General features: G+C 37.0%; 1 protein-coding gene across 1 annotated transcript; it reads right to left on the bottom strand.

The window, feature by feature from the left end:
* Positions 1-4657: 4657 nt before the first annotated feature.
* On the bottom strand, positions 4658-12995 carry LOC139726081 (uncharacterized). The gene is made up of 2 exons (XM_071637163.1): positions 12298-12995; positions 4658-4859 (listed from the first exon to the last, which is right to left on the bottom strand). Exons 1-2 carry the CDS (start codon positions 12993-12995, stop codon positions 4658-4660), a joined length of 900 nt encoding a protein of 299 aa, XP_071493264.1.
* Between the last annotated feature and the right edge of the window lie 7388 nt (positions 12996-20383).

Here is a 20383-nt window from a genome sequence, read left to right as displayed (position 1 = left end):
TATGTATATACACATGTATATTGATTATATCTCTATATGTGTATATATACTGTATAATATGATATATATGTGACCGTGCACCTCAAAACGAACATAAAGTCGCACACACTGATTTTGCGTGAGGACTGAAAATAAGTGAAATGGGTCAACCCAGCCGAATGTGACTTTTTCATATTTTCTGAAAGAGCGGGTCTTTTTTTACATTATGCTAAAATTTGATATCATAAAACGGAGAGGAAAGTGTGTTTTTTTAGCAGTTTATCTCGAACATTTTTTTTTTTTGGTAGAATAGTGTGATTAGGTGTGTCTTTAGAATCCCTTTTTCATTTCTGTAAAACCTTGTCCACACTCTTCACTTTCAACTCTAATAACTTTTGAAAGGATAGTGCTACTGCTTTGATAATTGGCATTAATCATGGATAGAATGTGTTAATGAGGCATGCTTAATTTCAGTTTAATCTGATAATCCCGTCATTGTTGTTACTCTAGTGGTTTACTTCCTGGTTTTTTGTCCCATTCATCGCACAGCCAGCACGGTTTGGTAAAGATTAAGCGCTTGAATAGACACTGTACTTCAGAGCCCCTTTTCTCAGTTCATACTTTTCCTGAGTTTTTGCTTTCTTTCCTATATTTAGATAGGTTAGGAGAGACCATTTGATTTGAGTTATACATCATTTTAAAGCTTAAAGTCTGTTCTTTCAGAATATGGTCTTAACTAAAAATTCATGTCTGGCGACTTTTTGTTTGTTTTGAGGTGCAGGGTCACATATATATATATATATATATATATATATATATATATATATCCCTAGTTGGCACCTTAGGGAGACATATTGGGGGGAAGTGTCTTCATTAGGGAGACAACTGGTCATTAAGGAGACAATTTTCGTGTCTCCATTGCGTAAATTGCCATTGAACATGTATTTTAAAATTTGCATATAAAACAAATGGAAATGTCTTCCAAATGACCCATCTAGGAGTATATATATATATATATATATATATGTCACTGTTTTTTTTCGAAATCTTTGCTACTTTCTGTCTATTCCTTTTGTTTACCACTCTTTGCATTATCATAGTCTTCTCTATCACACCACATGATACACCTCTCACGTCAAGGAATAATACCAAATAGAGAGCTTCGTGATCACAACGGTATGTCAAAATACAAAAAAAAAATCATATAATATAATTCTAACGTTGAGATAACAATTCACTTTCAAAAGTTAAATTGATTAGATAAGATAATAAATATGAAAGAACACGATATCAAGAATATTTATATCATTCTTTTCTTTTGCCTCAGAATACACTGTATTTATAATATCACTAGGTTATATAAGCGTGCTATACACATAGGTATTCAGAATACAAATATATAGCCCTTGTCGGCATACCTTCTGAAAACTGCTAAAGGTAATAACTCTTCGCATGTATAATCGCAAAGCACTACCAACACGTGGACATAGTAATGTTTGAAATGATCGTCATGAAATCATTTAAATAAATTCCCAAATATGTTATATACGCACACTCTATATAGCGCTACAGATCTGAAAGCATACATTCCATCCTTATTCACGTTGGATGTCACATTATAAATGTACACGTATATCATAATATATTATGCAAGGAACATTCTCTGTGGAGTGTATTTTGTGTATGCGTGTGGGTATTCAATGAAAAGACGCTTAGACCAAGATACCCATTATGATATGACATTGCGCAATCGATACATTTGAAACTCAAAACAATAAAGAATTGATAAAATGTCCTCGTCAATCAAAGGCACCTGGTGAGGGGTAAACTTATGCGCGAAATGCCTCGAAAAAAAGGTAACTAGAGATGTGCCGTTACGGACTTAAAAAAAGAGAGAAGAAATCTGCCATAAATTTCCCACGCCCTCCCACTTATTCATGAATTATAAACTACAGTGCGCTCCCATTACAACGAACACGGTTATAACGAAATTTCGTTATAACGAAGTAAAACTTCTGGTCCCAAAATTATCGCCATTAAAGTCTATAGTACAAAATTCGCTTATAACTAACACGGTTATAGCAAACTTTTCGGTATAACGAAGTCTTTTCCGAGCGCCACTGACAAAGAAAAACAAAAGAAATGTGTTCCGTCAGCGTCCGTTATAATGAAATGCGAATTGCTTTCGAAACCACTTTAATAGCGGAACAAGCATCTATAGCGTCTCTGCAAAGGTGAACGCTTCACATCACTGTGTGTTCGCTCCGTGTGTCACGCACAGTTTCCGAAGGGAACTTGTTGTTATTGTTATACAATCGAATAATCTGAAATTGAATGATATTCGTTGTATTGTTCGAAGGTTCTTTCTTACAAAACAAACAGATTCTGATACACCTAAAAGGTCCGTTGGTTTGGAAATGAAATAGGGTTTGTTATTACGAACATTTTGACATTATTCCAAAGGTTCGTTATTAATGAGGACGCTGAGGTTCATTAATCCGACAATGAAATAATTATGGTTCTTATTGCAATGATTCGTTAGTCCGAAAATGATAGGAATTCGAAACGTTCGTTAATCGGAACATTAAAAAAAAGTCTCGTTAAACCAAAAGTGAAAAAGGTGAGTCCACTTACAAAATTTAGGAATTCCAAATCTTATAATCATGTTAAGATAACCGAACCTTCGAAATAGCAAACCTTTCTCAGTTTGATTAACAAATCTTCTTCCGAATTACGAACGTTATTATTTCATTTTCGGATTAAACCACCGTTGGAATAAGAAAACTTCGGAATAGAGAACCTTTCTCAGTTTTTGATTTGTGAACCTTTGGAATGACGAACCTCATTTCTTTTTCCGATCAACGAACCTTCGGAAAACAAACAATATGTTTCTATTCAAATTATGAACTTTCGGAACAATGAATCAGTGGAAGCTTCAGACAAACGTTGGTCATATGAACAAACATTCGGAATCCAGGGAATGGCAAAACTTCGGAATAAGTGACTATACAACTTTAGTAAGAAACGAACCTTTTGAATAGCGAACTTAACCGAATTCTGAACCATTATTTTATATACATATGTGACCAAACAAACAACTCTATGCCCTCTTTTGTATGTAATATTTAAACGAAATTAAAAAAGGTACCATCCCATTTCACATAACTTTCCAGTGTATGATGAGTATTCAACAAACAATATTATTATGATATATGCGTGATTTCCTTGTTTTCGTTATATATAGGTTTTCCCGGCCAATTTCGCACTTTTGTCAGTCCATTTGATAAAAGGTTCATTCAATTTAGCGAAAATCCTCGTCACTGCACATTCTGTCATTCAAAATTGCAAGTTGGTCGTTCAATTTAGCATTTCGATCAATGAAATTTGCACATGTGCTATTCGAATTCGTAAAACGTGCATTCAAATTGGCACGTGCTCTTCAGTCATTCAAATTCGCCAACACTGGCCAAAAGGCCGGGGTATTTCAGTCATTCAATTTCGCGTATGGGCAGTCAAATTCCTAACATGTTCATTCAAATTAACGTCATGTTATTTCTATTTTGAAAAGGTGATAAAATTTAAACACGTATTTTTATGTGACTTTTTGTTTTATTCACGCACTGTTAAGCAGTAAAAGTAGCATATTTTTTACCATATATAACTCGAATTTGTTGTTCTGTAACGCCCCTTTTCTTTCATACATGTCATTTTAGGCCTACATGTACCAGTACTACAGATTAACTTCATCTTCTTACAGTCATGACAGCACAAGTTAGATACAGACGTATTTCTCAAGAAGGCAGAAAAAGAATTATAGAAACATTTGATGATCATAACCTTGACTTCCTAGAACTGGCCGACACACTCGGAATAAAGCACTCAACGGCCAGATAAGTTGTGGCCACATGATGCACTATATCTTCGGACTGGAAGAATCACTAAGCACATTGAAGAAAAAAAAAATGTTGCCAAAATCTCTAAAATAAGTACTAAAATATGAAATGTATGACGCTTGTAAAACATTAATTATGTTGACCCCCCCCCCCAAAAAAAAAAAAGAACCAAAGTATAAACATGCGTGCTAAATTGACTGCAAAAGATGTTAAATTGGATGCCCAATGAATTTGAACGAACGAGTGCGGCATGTCCGTGATCACGTGACTATATCATTCTAAATTGAATGAACGAATAACGAAATGGTGCTTGTTTTACGTATCTCAATTGAAAAAGTGTTAATTAGAATGAGGCTAAAGGCAATTTGAATGCTCCAAAATGAATTTGAATGAAGAGATCACAAAATTGAACTACCGAACATGTCATCTACGCTAAATTTTGCTAAATTGAATGCAGCAATTAGGAATTGGACTGACAAAAGTGCGAAATTGGCCGGGAAAACCTATATTATATTTGTTCGGTTATAACGAAATTTCGCTATAACGAAGGAAAACTGCCGGTCCCGAGCACTTCGTTATAACGGGAGTGCACTGTATACCACTTCGCATTGTGAGAAGGTCAGAGCCAATGGTACGTCAGCTTTATCCATATTACATGTATTTGCCTATTTTAATTTGGCACGGAAGTTATGATATGTAGACAATCATGTCGTGATGTCAAGTTATTTTCCTTAGCCCCGCCCCTTCCTCCCCTCCCACCCCGAATCAGGGATCGCATTGGACGGCTAATCCATGACTGTGCCAGGGGGTGTGGCCACCCGTTCCTCCTCCTCCAAAGAGCTGAATCCTTCAACCGGTGTAGCTGGTGGACCCTCTTCGCGGTCCTCGGGGATAGCTGTCATATTGGCTGAACCCTGCTGAGGGTTCATGCTATTTCGACTCTCCGAGCGGGGGAGAATGTTTTTGGTGTCAGACGCATCGATGGCACTGCATTGTGGGTGAGAGAAACACAACAAGACACAGATGTTAATGGTATTATAAAAAGCTATACAAAACAAAACAGAAAAATACGGCAAAGCCTACTTTTGCCATGATGACCATAGGAAAAAAAACCCGAAAAAATCAAACCCACCTAAAAAAAGTGCTTGTTATTGATTACACATTTGTTGGAAGTCTAAAATGTATACGTTTTAATTTCAGCGTTATGGATCTCTGGTTTCTATATCTCTTCCTTTTCCATCGGTATAACTTAGCCAATTGAAAATCCACATGAGAATGGCGTGAAAATGGTGGAAATCATAAACATCCAACGGTGTATAGACTATATCGGTGTCACAAAGTCACTAAAAACATAGATTTCGTGTAAATGATCTCCCACAATAACTTCTCTCAGCCACTGCTACCTAATATATATCATCCCAACCCATCCAAATATCCAATTATCCAATTATCCAATTAGCATCTAAGAATATGATATCTCACGTGCGGTCACGAAACATTATATATGTTCCTGGTAAACAAGTCCATTACTGGTTTCCTCCAAATGGATTCCTCAAGTATAGGTTTCCTTTTAGGCTGTAGGAGTTTTACCTGGCCGACATGACGGTTGTCAAGTCACTTCATTGTGATTAGAGTCTGCACGATGTCATGATCCATCCCAACCAAATCTAAATGTATGAAGTGATAAATATATATATATATATGTACACACATATATATTTCAATCAATAGTAGCTCAATTCAGAACCTTAACAGCCGATGTTTTGAAAATAGAGCTACATGTATTAGTATGCTCCCAAATTACCCAATCTTTTAGCAGTCAACGTACGCAAGCTATACACACTTCATTATCATTAATGCAAAACGCTTAAGCATTTTATGCAGATTGTTTAGTCAACTAGGGTGATTTGTCCAGTCTGTTTTTTTTTTCTATTCAGAATGGCATCTACAAAGGGTGCTATCTGAACTGAATACAGTATCAGCCGAGTGTTATATTCTTCTCCACTCATGCAGTGGACCGGCTGTCTGTACAATGTATTTATAATATGTTAACCTGTATTTTGTTGGAATTTGGTGTGTGCTTTGTTCGCTATAGAGTTTTACTTGGCAACCGTGTACTTGCACCATATAGTGATGGTTGGCGGTACCAGGGTGTTGGTCTTCTTGGGGCATAGGGATGGGGTGATCTTTTGCTCCGTAGTTATGGAACAGGAGAAATCCGTATAAGTGATAAAAACGGTTTATTCATAGATGTTCCTTGTGAACAAGCCCGTTGCTGGTTCTTTCCAAATTGATTCCTCGGGCAAGGATTCCCTTACGCTGTAGCTGCCTGAGATCTGTACCCTGCAGGCATGATGGTTGTCAGATCAATTTATTGTAATCTAGAGCCTGCACGGGATTAAGATTCCTTGTAGTTGAATTTATGGTTATATCATAGTGTATGTGATAAATATATTGATATGATTGCCGGAATTTTATTGCGATTAGATCCAGCACGGGATATGGTCCGTGACAACCAAATCCACGCCTACCGCATTATCCATGTGAGAGATATTTGTTATGATTCTCAATATTCATCAAACCCACCTGCAATTAAAGTTTTTTTTTTGTTGTTGTTGATAAATACCCTTATGATATAATGATAGTAAGTTATATCCTTTTGTTGAGATATAGTTTGGTTTTTTTTTCTGATTAATTGACATCAGCCGAATGCTATATTTTTCTCCACTCACGCAGTGGACAGGCTGCACAGTGTATTATAATACAATTGGCGTGACAATAGGCCCTACATAATTCCCTGCATTTCGTTCGATTTTGGCGTGTGCCTTGCGCTTTAGAGTTGCCCTTGGCAACCGTGTACCTGCCCTATGTAGTAACTGTTGGCGGTCCCAGCGTGTGGATCTTGTTGTTGTTGTTGTTGATATATACCCTTTACGATAACGACAATAAGTTAATAAAATGTGTTTGGGTGTTTTCTTTTTCTCTCTCACTCTCTCTTGGTCGAAATATTTTTCTGATTAATTGGCATACCAATTCAGAACTCAATCAGCTGATGTTTTAAATATCTAGGTATGCTCCCAAATTACTCAACCTTTTAGCAGTCAACGTACACAAGCTAAATTTCATTATCATTATTGAAACACGCTTAAGCATCTTATACAGGTTGTATAGTTATCCAGGGTGAATTGTTCAGTTTGTTCGTCTTGTTCAGGGTGGCATCTGCCAACGGGAGCCGACAGTATCAGCCGAGTATTGTATTCTTCTCCACTCACGCAGTGGACCGGCTGCACAGTTTAATACAATTTATTACAACATACTATGTCAATTTGTAACTTGTTCGAATTTGGTGTGTGCTTTGTTCGCTATAGAGTTGCTCTTGGCAACCGTGTATTTGCCCTACATGTTCTTTTTGTCCAGGATGGCATCTGCCAACGGGTGCCATCAGAACTGACAGTATCAGCCGAGTATTGTATTCTTCTCCACTCACGCAGTGGACCGGCTGCACAGTTTAATACAGTTTATTACAATATATTATGTCAACTTGTAACTTGCTCGAATTTGGTGTGTGCCTTGTTCGCTACAGAGTTGCCCTTGGCAACCATGTATTTGCCCTATATAATATACTGGCCGTCGGCGGTCCCAGCGTGTTTGTCTTTTTGGGGCATAGGGACGGGTGATCTTTTGCGCTGCAGTTATGGGAGAGGAGGAATCCGTATAGAATTAATGATAAAAACGGTTATTTTTTTTTTTTCATTTCTTGTAAAATTGATTCTTCGGGTAAGGATTTCCTTCCTAGAGTTGCCCTTGGGAACCTAGTATTTGCTCTATATACTGGCGGTTGGCGGTCCCTATAAGACTTGAGATGTCTTCTCTTCTGTCATAACACAATACGTATTACATACATGTGTTCCCTCTATTGATCGGATATAGAACAATTACCGGAGTTTTATTATAACTTATTTTGAATATTAGTATTCATGCTTATGACAAACTGTTCTCTTTATGTTTGTGCCTACTTAGATCGTATTAATGTTATGTAAAGGACGATCCTATTTTCCTTTGTAGACAACGTTATATTAAGAGACAACGATAAAATGTGTAACTGCAATATTGCAACAATCTCCACAGTCAAATTGTTCTATACTGCCCTCTACAGGTGCCCTCGTGGACTCAAGCAACGGACAACACGCTCACCCTTTAATACGCAATTCTATAGACACAGCATTCAATTCAATTAATGATGATGACTTTTTTGATTTGGCAGGACCTTCTTTTGAACAAAACGAATCAAATATCAATCAAATGACAATTTTTTTGATAATTATGTTTCTGACAGTTTTAATTCATCGCCGCAAGAATTAGACTATGATTTTGACACAGAGAACCAATTGCAAAGTCCGTCTTCTGAATATCTTACTCAATCCCAATTTACCAATGTTGTCAAGGAATATGATAGTACTACTTTTTCTCTTTTACATTTTAATATTAGAAGTATTAATAAGCATTTTGAAGAATTGAGGTTATTTTTAAATAGTCCCATCATGCATAATATCTCGGCGGTAGGTTTAACCGAAACCTGGCTCTCTCATGACTCCAGTCTTCCCTTCGCTCTCGACGGGTACGATTTAGTGGTTAATAACAGACAAAATAGGGTAGGTGGAGGCGTTGCCATATATGTTAAACAAAATTATGATTATGTAGTCCGCGATGAGTTCACCAGTATGACTGATTTTTTTGAGTCTTTATTTATTGAAATCACAGTTCCAGGCAGCAAAAATATAATCATAGGTGTAGTATATAGACCACCAAACGCGAATACTAAATCATTTTTAGATTATTTTTCGGATCTGGTTAAAAACCCACTTTTTATCAACAAAAATTGTTTTATAATGGGTGATTTTAATATAGATTTGCTAAAACAGAATAATATGTCGCAAGATTTTTTGGAAATATTTTTGTCTGCCTCTTTTTTACCCTTAATATCTAAACCCACACATATAGTTAATGAATCTGTTTCTTTAATTGATAACATTTTTTGTAACATTCTTCCTCCTCCTGATTCTTTTGTAGTACTCTCAGATATCACCGATCATTTCCCCATCTCGACTGGTTTTTCTTTAAATGGAGCAGTTAATAATAAAAACAACAATATATTTAAACGAAGAATTACTCATGAAAGTATAGCCAGGCTAGGTGCTAGCTTAGACACCGCAGACTGGTCGTGTATCTTTGATACAGATGATGTTAATTTGTCTTATGAATATTTTATGAAGATTTTTATCCAACATTTGGACATTTGTATTCCAAAACGTAGAGAAAAATCAGCTAATTACAAAAAAATACCCAGGCTCCCATGGATTTCAAAATCGCTCCTGCGTTCAATAAATAGAAAGAATAATTTATATTACAGATTTAAAATGAAACGTACTGAGCAATCAAAGTTGAAATACACTAGTTACAAAAATACTTTGACGAAAATTATACGAATAGAAAAGAAAAAATATTATACTAATCAGTTACAATTTTATAGGCATGATATGCAAAATACATGGAAAGTTTTAAAGCAAGCCATTAATATATCAAATGTTAAGTCAAATATTACAAAAATTAGATTTGATGGTGAAATTCTTGAAGATTCTCAACAAATTTGTGATGTTTTGAATAACCATTTTTCTTCAATTGGGGAAAGCCTGGCAAGTAATATTCCTCCCTCCACAAAACATTTTTCCGAATTTTTGGGTCCCCCAAATTCTAGTTCAATATTTTTTAATCCAACATACACTCAGGAGATAATTAATATTGTCTCTGATTTCAGTTCCAAAAAAAGTGCTGGACACGATGACATCAGCAATTTTCTTTTAAAGGGGGTAATATCGTCAATTGCGGATCCCTTAGCTCATATATTTAATCTATCCCTTTTTAATGGCACCTTCCCCGAAAGTATGAAAATAGCAAAAGTCATCCCCTTGTTTAAAAAAGGTGACAAATTAGATGTAAATAATTACCGACCAATTTCTTTGTTAAGTGCATTGTCAAAAATTCTTGAAAAAATTATTTATAAAAGAACTATTAATTTCTTTAAATTTAATCATATATTTACGAATTTTCAATTTGGATTTAGGGAGAAACATAGCACCACACATGCATTATTGAGTTTTATAGAAAAAGTGGCACATGCTATCGATAAATCTTCTCATTTGATAGGTTTGTTCCTGGACTTCTCCAAGGCCTTCGACACCATCAATCATGATATTTTACTTAACAAATTACACCATTATGGAGTGCGTGGGAAGGCCTTGGAGTGGTTCAGGAGCTACCTCATGAACAGGAAACAATATGTTTCTTTAAATGGTTGTAATTCACAAATATTAAATATTAAATGTGGGGTGCCACAGGGAAGTTTATTAGGTCCACTGTTGTTTACTGTTTACATAAATGATTTTTGTAGATCATCAGATGTTCTTTCTTTTATTCTTTTTGCAGACGACTCAAATCTATTTTTTTCACACAATAATCTTTTTACCCTTGTTAATACAATAAATTTAGAATTAGAAAATGTTGCCCAGTGGATAAAAGCAAATAAGCTATCTCTTAACCTTCAAAAAACAAAATATATGCTCTTTAGTAATTCTACTGAGGCATTACCTGTTGATATTGTTTTAGATGGTACTCCACTCGAAAATGTCTCCCATATAAAATTTCTTGGAGTAACAGTTGACAATAAGCTGTCCTGGAAATTTCATATTGACAGTATATGTAAAATTATTTCACGTAATATTGGTATAATTAATAAGCTTAAGTTTTGTTTTCCTTTGTCGTCCCTGCTCGTATTATATTCATCCTTAATATTGCCATATTTAAGTTACGGTATTCTCGCGTGGGGAAATACATATAAAACATTCTTAGATAAATTACTTTTATTGCAAAAGAAATCACTCCGTGTTATATGTCATACTGCATTTTTGTCCCATACTGACCCACTATTTTATGAGCATAAAATATTGAAAATTAATGATTTGTATCTGTTTAATCTAGGACAATTTATGTATAATTATAATAAAAATAATCTCCCAAATATATTTCAAACAATGTTTCAAAGAAATCAATCCATTCATAATTATCCAACACGGCGATCAAATGATTTCCATTTGCCATTTCTGAGAACTTTGTTGGCTCAAAACACATTTATTTACGACGGGCCAAAGTACTGGAATTCACTTCCCAGTAACATTACTACTGCTCAATCTCTGAATTCCTTTAAGAATAAATTAAAACCATTTTTATTGAAACTTTACAACATCCAACAGAGTTAGTTTCCCTTTATCATCTCAGTCAAGTCATCATTTTTTTTGCATAAGTCCTCCTATTAAACTATGTCCCTCTCTGTGTTCTAAATATAACGATGTGTTTTTTTTTCTCCTGCATTCTTACCAACATAACTACGTATAAAAAATGTTTTGCATTACATTCAATCCAGCTTGTATTTTATCACTTATTTTACATTATGAAATCCAGATTGCTTGCGTCCACGATGGCACATGCTGTAGTTCCCTCTTTTTTCTCCCTTTTTTTCCTCTCTTTTTTTCCTCTTCTTTTTCCTTTCCTTTTCTCTCTTTTTCCTCTTCCCAATCATTTTGATGTCAGTTGACATCGGTTCGTTTATTGTGTTTTATATTGATGTTTTGTGTATTTTTCTGAGGGTCCCATATCGTACAAGCTTTGCTTCTTAGTGGGACCCTCCACTTCCATCCTCATCCTTAGTTGACTTGTATTATACGCTTTATGTATTTAACAAAGATGTAATCACATCTACTTTTCACTTTCATAATTTTCTTATGTACCTTTTCAAGTTTTGTTCTGTATCACAAATATCCCGTGTATACGCAATGTACATAAAGTTCTTTGTTCATTTTGATGGAGGTGAAAATAAAGTTGAAAGTTGAAAGTTGAAAGTTGAACATTGGAATAAATCCTCTCAACCGTCAACGAGGATCACGAATTTACATAATTGGATGAATAATAACTCGTATGATAAATGTAACCATGATGATCATGATAATTGAGTGCTACAAACCCTCCACTTAGAATAGTATCAGCAACTTATCTGGTTATCACAAGGCAACAGCAGTGACTGGTACATTGTCAAGTTTTTGTTTGTGTTTGAGCTGTTAATGATGTCGTCAGATTTGATGTCAGTATTTTCTGGTGCAAATCATCTTTTATAGGGCCTCATTTTTTTATAAACACAACAACAACATTGTGAAGTTTGTCTTCATTATAATATCATTAAGAAAGGGGAATGGCGTTAAGATTTGTGAACAGGCCATTAGGAAACTTGGAAGAAGATAAAATCATATACCATTATATCATAGCATCATTGGTCCATATCAATATATATACACATTGGCTATAAACAGTCACATACCTATTGGCGAAGTCGGCGTCCCCGTCAAGTCTTTGAATGCCACCCGCAGCGGACTTGGCTCGCTTCTTCTTCTTCCCCTGTCGACTCGATGTGGGTCTAATCTGAACCGATAGCCCGCCCTCTAAGTCAGGCGCCGTCTTAGGTCTCTTCTTCTCCTCGCCGTCAAACTCTCCTTTCTTTACGTCGAGCTCGCCCTTCTCAGCATCGGCCTTTGCCTTCTTCTTCTCCCTTCGTGTCTCCCTCATCTTGGCGTGCCGAAGACGTACGTACGCCACGATGACGAGGAAGACAACGACGCCGACACCAACGCATATGAGGGCGATGCCGGCCGTACCGGCGTTGCTCGTTGTCCAGTGTCCAGTCACTCCGACCAGAACGCCGACACCGACTAAGGCTACGGCCATGATGCCGAAGCACGTATTCAGGTATTTCCAGGACTTGGACGTCAGAGTGTCCGGTGGCTTCTCAGGCGGCGGCACCTGGCTTCGCAGAGCTTCCATGTTACGGAGTGCGATGACCCCGCTGTGAGGGCGTGGTGTTGAGGGTCGAGAGAGCTCGTTGTCGTAGCCCATCGACTCGGCGTGGGCGTCATTGAAGGCGTACCGCATCTCACGAATCCGTTGCTTTCGCTCGCGCCTCGCGGCTGCCTTGGCAGCGGCCCGCTTCATCCTCACGCCCTGGTGCTCGTGCTTTCCCATGCTTGATTGTTTCGTTTAGATTCTTCACTGAGACAAGCTGTCTTCTGAATTCACTCTTTTCAACCCAAAAGCTGTATTTGTGCAGCTGCAACTTTTTCCTGCAGTAAACATGTGGTAAACGTTTCAGTATAGTGCCAGGCCTGTGCGTTGAACATCGAACAGTCAATTGAACAAGGTATCTGTAAAGAGCACATAGGGATCTGAATTAGTTGATAACTGAACGACGTAGTGAGTACTTTCCCCTTCAACGATTCGTAACTATGGCAACGATGCGAAAATAAATCCCATCGTTATTACCGCCTATAAATCATTCAAGATGAGCAGTGCAGTGATGAGTGAGAAGCCTAGTACAAGAAGTAACAAAATTTATCCCTTCCCCTTCTCTGCGAACCCGCGACACTGAAATCATGTGCAACACTACAACTAGCCATTGGCATGAAATTAATCAAAACGTTATTAGCAATGCATATCGATTGAACACAAGCAAGGGGAAAAAATCCAGTGACAATGCAAGCAATGTGTTGTTTATTAAAAGCAATATATCAAATATCATGGCATGCGGGCTTAGCAGATATGAGAGCATGCAACGTGCAAGGATGACAGAATATTGATTATTTTGTGTCAAAGCAGTTGCATGATATTTTAGTAGTCACAGACTAGCTTGTGATTATATTTGCCCAAGGGGGTAAAATGTCATATTTCAACGCCCCAAACTTAAAACAAAGCGTCATGGTGTCGAAAGGTGCACCTGTGTGCTATACAAAGAGCAATTATTATTATTATTATTATTATTATTATTGTTATTATTATTATTATTATTATTATTATCATTATTATCATTATTATTATTATTAATATTATTATTATTATTGTCATTATTATTATTATTATTACAATTATTATTATTATTATTATTATTATTATTATTATTATTATTATTATTATCATTATTATTATTATCATTATTATCATTATTATCATATGAGTGTGTTTTTTTTTTCATTCCATTGTATATACATGTACTTTTTCCCAATGGTTACAGTTACTAGTATTCTGAAATTGAGTTATCTTTAATTTTATGTATAACATTTCTGTTCATATGATTTACTGGACCCATCGGCAGAACAGCAGTGTCCTGCAGGCACTGCTGAGCAGGGCAAATCCCGCAATATCTCAATTAACATGTATGATTATTATTTGTGTATTCTTTATGTTGATTTTATGCGGAAATAAATGCAAGACAATACAATACGATACAATACAATCGTTATTACTATCATTGTCATCATCATCATCATCATCATTTTTATTATCATGTAACCATTGTTATTGTTAGCATAGTAGCAGTAGTAGTGTAATTCATTATCATAAACAACAGTGCATTTACTTTATGACATATCAGGGATCTAATTGCAATGACATCTTTAACACAGCCCAGTAATATCAAAGCCTCGCAAGGATAATAAGGGGTGTCTGCAACACCAGCAATTGACGAGAAAAATTTAATCCAGGCTTTGGGGGTTTTGTAGAAACACGATATAATTATACTGATTTGATGTTGTGGCTTTTTTTTTCATTCATTTTTCAGTTTCCGCCGGTCTTATAATCCTTTTGAGATGAAATCGGGTTTTATTTCAGTAGATCATGTGGCATTCATTGGATATTCACTTCCATGCTTCCAATGTGTTGACTGACACAATGCTTTAGAATGATCAACTCTGCCTCTTGCATTTTTAGACGAAAATAAACTCAATTTACTGATTATAACATGCAGGCAACATAACTAGAACGAGTGATGCAGAACGAGTATTGCATCTATCTCTTTCAGCGTGGTGATTGCCATGGAGACGAGTGAGTCACAAAATTCCGTGCACACACCGTGGTTGCTGTCAGTCTATAAATATTATTACCGCTTAATATTGCATGGCTTTATCGCCACCGTAGTCTATACGCTCTTATTTCTCACAGCATATTAACCTGTTCCTAAAGAGATTTCGAATTTCTCTTACAGTTTGTACACGACCTACTAGATTCCCATAAGCAATGGCTAAATTTACCGAATGCATTGCAATAAGTTTGTCTCCTCTACTGCCATCAATCACACTGCGTATGACATTGTGATAATAACACGTTGCTTCAAGTATACGTACCGCGCGAGTAATTGTGAAATGTTCCCAACTCATTGGCATGTCGTGTGGACGAAATGCAGTCGGGTTTTCGAAGAGGTAGTACGTGTTTCACTTCCCTCGATGACAGACGAATGGATGATAGCCTAAACTCTTTGAGATAATCGGCAAGTCAGCGTAAAGGTGTTGAAGCTCAAAGATGGCGATCAAAAAGTGCGGGTGATTTTGCTGAATGTGAATCTGGCTTGTTCAGTTAATGATGACGCATGATCCTTCAGTTGTCAGTGGTCCTGATGTGTTTTCTACCTATACGTACCACTTCACTATTTCTGGAGATCTGGAGGACGATCCCGAAATGTTTTGCGCATCTTAGAAAAAGAGAAATCAATAGACGCTATTATCGAGCAGCTTCGTAGGTAAAACCAGATAACAAAGAATTACACCCTGGCAATCGATATTTGCAAAGATATCGAAAGAGGGCGTTCTTCACTCTAATCCATTAGTGCCCACATACGGCACTGTAATCAAGGAGTACACCGTCATTGACGATCCGATGTCTGTGCACCGACCTCGAAGTTCTGTGTGTCTGTGGCAGCTACTATGTCTTCGATTTCAGCTGATTTCTGCATCCTTTATGTGTCACAATGTCAGAAACGTTCAGTTGTAATTATGCAAGTATCTTAATGACTGGAATGTCAGGTCTATTGTATCTAATAAAATCCGACATATCTTATTATTTACAAGCTGATGTCTTTGATAAGAAGGGATAAGATGCCGATATGAAGAGAGAAAGAGAGGGAGAGGGAGGATGAGAATGAGCTAAAGTGCCGTCCGAGAGTGGGATCTTGAGAGCTTGCTGCAATGTCGCTCAATTGTAAGACAATGACTTAGTCAGAGGACACCCTCTATAGGACAAATGTCGACATATTTGAAACTGCGAGAGCTGAACTTGGGCACTGCTTTAATTAAGCAGTATTATATCGCATAAGGAAGTTGTTTCATGTATAGAAAATAAAATGAAAATTGTGTTTAGCAAATGAAAACTGAAACAGCAAACATGATTTACATAATAAACATCATGCAAATGGCCCACTACTCATATCTCTTATCCTTGTTTTCAAGGAACTTGAACCGAAGGCAATCGTTCAGATAATAGTTCTGGACCTCGTTGAATAAAACTATAGTAATTTTAGAATTAATGGTGCCTCTGCAATCAACGGTAATCATCGCTTTCTTGGCTTTGATTGGTTGTAATATATAGTTGCTGTCATAGTAGTTAGGATTGATTGCAGTGTTATCATCATTAATTTTGTAAAGTTGAAAGAAAGATTTTATTCAGAGGGGGTGAAGGTTCAGGTGTGAGTTTCTTCAATTTGTCTCCCTCTACAAATTAAATTTGTTAAATACCGCAACTGCTGATCTGTAAATCACAAACATGTCGGAAAACAGGAACCAGTGGGACTCGAACCTGCCATCTACAGGAGATGACAGGTTCGACTTATCACAGTTTTATGCAACGTGGCCTGATATTTATCTTGTTTAATGAGTCATACAAATTCCATTCCCCACCCCCTCCCCGACTTCGTTTGCTGATTAAGTAAACAGAAAAAAAACAACAAACAAAAGTTTGTATGCATTGGTTATGTGCGAATTCTTATAATGGAATTATCTGTGTACGTCTGGCAATGGGTTCGAAGAACATACTTTTTTACATGTGTAAAATGAAATATTGGCACTGGAAAAGATTACTGTTTTATAAGCAAAAATGAGAGATAAATGCCATGGCACTCTCAATACTGATCTGATGTGTAATGCTCTCTGCTTCACTCATAAACAACAAACCATGTCTCATCAAAGTCTACACGATCACATAACTACATTGCCTTATCGTCGAATTTGGCTGACAGTAATAGTTGGTCTTCTAACTAAGAATTATTCTCTACATTGTAAAATGAATACAACTACCTGAAATTATAAGAACAACCCAAGTCCAAATATGGCTGTCATCTTTCGGGGCCCCTTGCGAAGTAATACACACACCACCAGGTGATTATTCAAATTACCGTTTTACATCTCATTAATGTATACATAAAATTTCCACTGACTGAAAAAAAAATATGAGACATATTTTTTTTTCTTTTTTTTTCTTCAAAGTTCTATTTAATTGACTAGGGGTTTTTTTCTTATTCAGGTATTTTATTGTCTCAAAACGTGCTAAGGTATTTTCACCCCTCTCCTTCCATTACCCCTTCATCTAAAGTGAATGCATTCAACGCCAATTCTTTTTTTTTTTCTGCTTCATTACCGACTATCAGACCTGCTTTGGCAAACTACCGGCCGACATTCACCGCATCCTGCCATCCTCAGGAGTGGAACCAGAGAGCTAAGGCAATCTTAAGGTAATCCCACATAATCTGAGGGGATATTTAACCCCCGGGCAGCTGCTGTTTGGGAAGAGGGGGGGGGGGGGGAGGAGAAGTGTCCCCGGACAACCTTATGGTATCTCCCTCCACTCTCAGCCGTGTCATACCTCTAGCATCACCTTCAGCGACTAGGAGCATCTTGGGGATGGTATGACATAGTTTGAGGAAAGAAAATAGTTTTATTTTTCAAATGTAGGAGCCCTCATGACAATAATAATCGCCACTGAAGGAGTTGAAAAGCAAGGGCGGTAAATTTGTACATTCTGATGCTTAATGCGATCATAACACCGAGATTCCAAGCTCGCGTCCAAATCGATGATCGCTTTATGAAATCATAACACCGAAATCCTAAACTCGGACGCGTCCCCGGGCAGTGGTATAATAATTTATAGTGGATGCGATTCTCCCATCTCGAAATGTGAACCATGAGTTCGAATGCTAGACTGCCCGCAGTGAGCGTTCGTTAGCATGACGTCCTCTTACAATATTCATTTTGACCTGGTTGTTCAGAAGGAAAAAAAAATGTAGGCCTACGTGGCAATGTTGGGGTAAGTGCAAGTCCAGGGTCTTCTGAAAGAGTGGTTAAAAACGAAAAAAAAATCCTTTGCATAGATTACATTGATTGTCATCGTTATAGTCATCAAAATATAATGTATTTCAAGAGAGAGAGAGAGAGAGAGAGAGAGAGTAAAAAGAAGATAAATATAGACACAATGGGAGAGTTGAGAGAGTTAGCAGAAAGATAGAAAGGAAAAAAGAAGGAGGAAAGAATAATTCTTATACATAACTTATTTTCCTCATGTCCGGTTTTGTTCTGATAAAAAAAGAAGAACATAAATCTTGCGAAGAGGACTTCAATACCAGAACATAAGCTGTGAGACACACGATCTCCTCTGAGATATCAACGCTCTTCAGTCTCGAACCAATCACGCGAACAACTCGGAAATCAGGCATGCTCGAGCCTCGATACACTTTCCAATAATATTAAGTTGGCCACCCTTAACACAGCGAATTCTGACGATAACTCAACTTGTCCGAGTATATTCGGCACCGACACCGGCTTTCCGCGTCGCGTGTCGAGAAAAACAGGCAAATAGAGACGTCTAATGGGAGGGAAATTAAGACTTCGAAATTCGATTTCGAGTTGGGGAACGGTGGGCAGTCATCGGGGTAATTCGTTACGATCTCAGCCTCTTGTTACCCCGTCACGACAGCGTCGGTCGATACTGACGCAGCGGCCGCGCCTACCCGATGCTGACTGGCTAGACGCCGAGACCCTGCGCGCATTGATTTTTGTCTATGATACAAAAAATGTGATGGTCTGAGGATAAGTTTCACGCTCCAAAACTCGTGCGAAAACTATGGAGTACGAAATACTTTTACGTGACATTTTTTTTTTCATGTAATGTACAACGGGTCCCCAGGGAAAATGTGATCGAAATTCGCATGTATCTTGTCAAAATTCAGACGTGTGTGCTAAGAATTGATTTCTGCATTTGATTTCAAGTCTCCATATGGTATAATTTTTGTTTCTCTTTTTTTTTCGTTTCGTTTGTTTTGTTTTATAAGTTAGTTACTTCGTTAGCTCATTTGTTTGTTTGTTTGTTTGTTTGTTTGTTTGTTGTTTTTGTTTTGTTTTTGTTTTGTTTTTTTGGTTATGTGTGTGAGGGCGGGGATGTTTCGGTGTGGTTGGCCGGAAGAGACTTCTCCCCTACTGGGATATTTATTATTCTAGATCAAACCAGGCTGGTGTCACCTCCCTGATCAAACGTACAATATTCGTCGAAACACCACTTTAAAAAAATAGGCAGTCATTTTGTTCTGTTCTCTTTGATTCATACACTTGTTACAAGTGAATTTATCCACTTTTTGGTTGAGCATTTTCGGTAAAAGAAAATGACGCTTTTCGGTCACATCTTTTTAACTTATTAACGTTTTAAATTAACTTATTGTTGCACTTATTATTATGTTCGTTGTGTCGCATGGCTGATTTGAAGAACCAGAAATAAAGATGTGTGTAGAATTCAATACGACAAAATGGGATTCAAATGAAAAGAGGGAAAATAAAACGGAACGCTGGTGCCTCTGGGAGAAAGGAAGCTGTGGGCATGCTGGGAAAAATAATTGATGCAAACAAAGTCGCCATGAACATAATGAACGAAAATGAATTTGTTGTTATGCAGAGTCATTAGGCAATAATTATGATTATGTGACTTATCTCCGACACAAAGCAAAGAAAAGAAATTAATGAGAGATGAAATCTGATACATATACTTGAAATTCGGAACATGATTACAAACTAAAAGCTCGATCAAGAAATATGCTCATTTTATGATAATGATAATGATTATGTTACAATATATTGACAAAGCAATAACATATATCTACAACAACTACCACTACTACCGCTACTACAGCTACTACTAGTTCTAATGATGATAATGATGACCAGAGTAATAATCATAGTAATGGTAATACTGCTGATGGTAATTATTATCATGATGCTGATTTCTTGCTGTTATTGTTGTAGTTCTTGCTGTTCTCGTTCTTGTTTTTTGTTTTCACAGAGAATAAAAGCACTATCGAGAGATGTGTATGCATATGCGTGAATGTGTGTGTGTGTGTGTGCGTGTGTGCGCGCGCGCGTGTATGTGAAGGGAAGGGAAGGCTACGGGGAAGGCTACGGGGGAAGGCCACGGGGGGGGGGGGTTATGTTAGTGGGGAAATAGGTGGGGATGGTTAGGGTTAGGTAGATGTAGTTAGGTAATAGTAGAGTAATGGTTAGTGGGGAAATAAGTGGGGATAGTTAGGGCTAGGTATGTAGTTAGGTAAAAGTAGA

The sequence above is a fragment of the Diadema antillarum genome, unplaced genomic scaffold (assembly GCF_040938485.1).
Source record: "Diadema antillarum isolate AM-2024a unplaced genomic scaffold, OU_Dant_1.0 seq00000079_RagTag, whole genome shotgun sequence".
NCBI classification, from domain to species: domain Eukaryota; kingdom Metazoa; phylum Echinodermata; class Echinoidea; order Diadematoida; family Diadematidae; genus Diadema; species Diadema antillarum.
The sequence above is the reverse complement of the archived record's forward strand: the minus strand, read 5'-3'. Positions and strand labels throughout refer to the sequence as shown.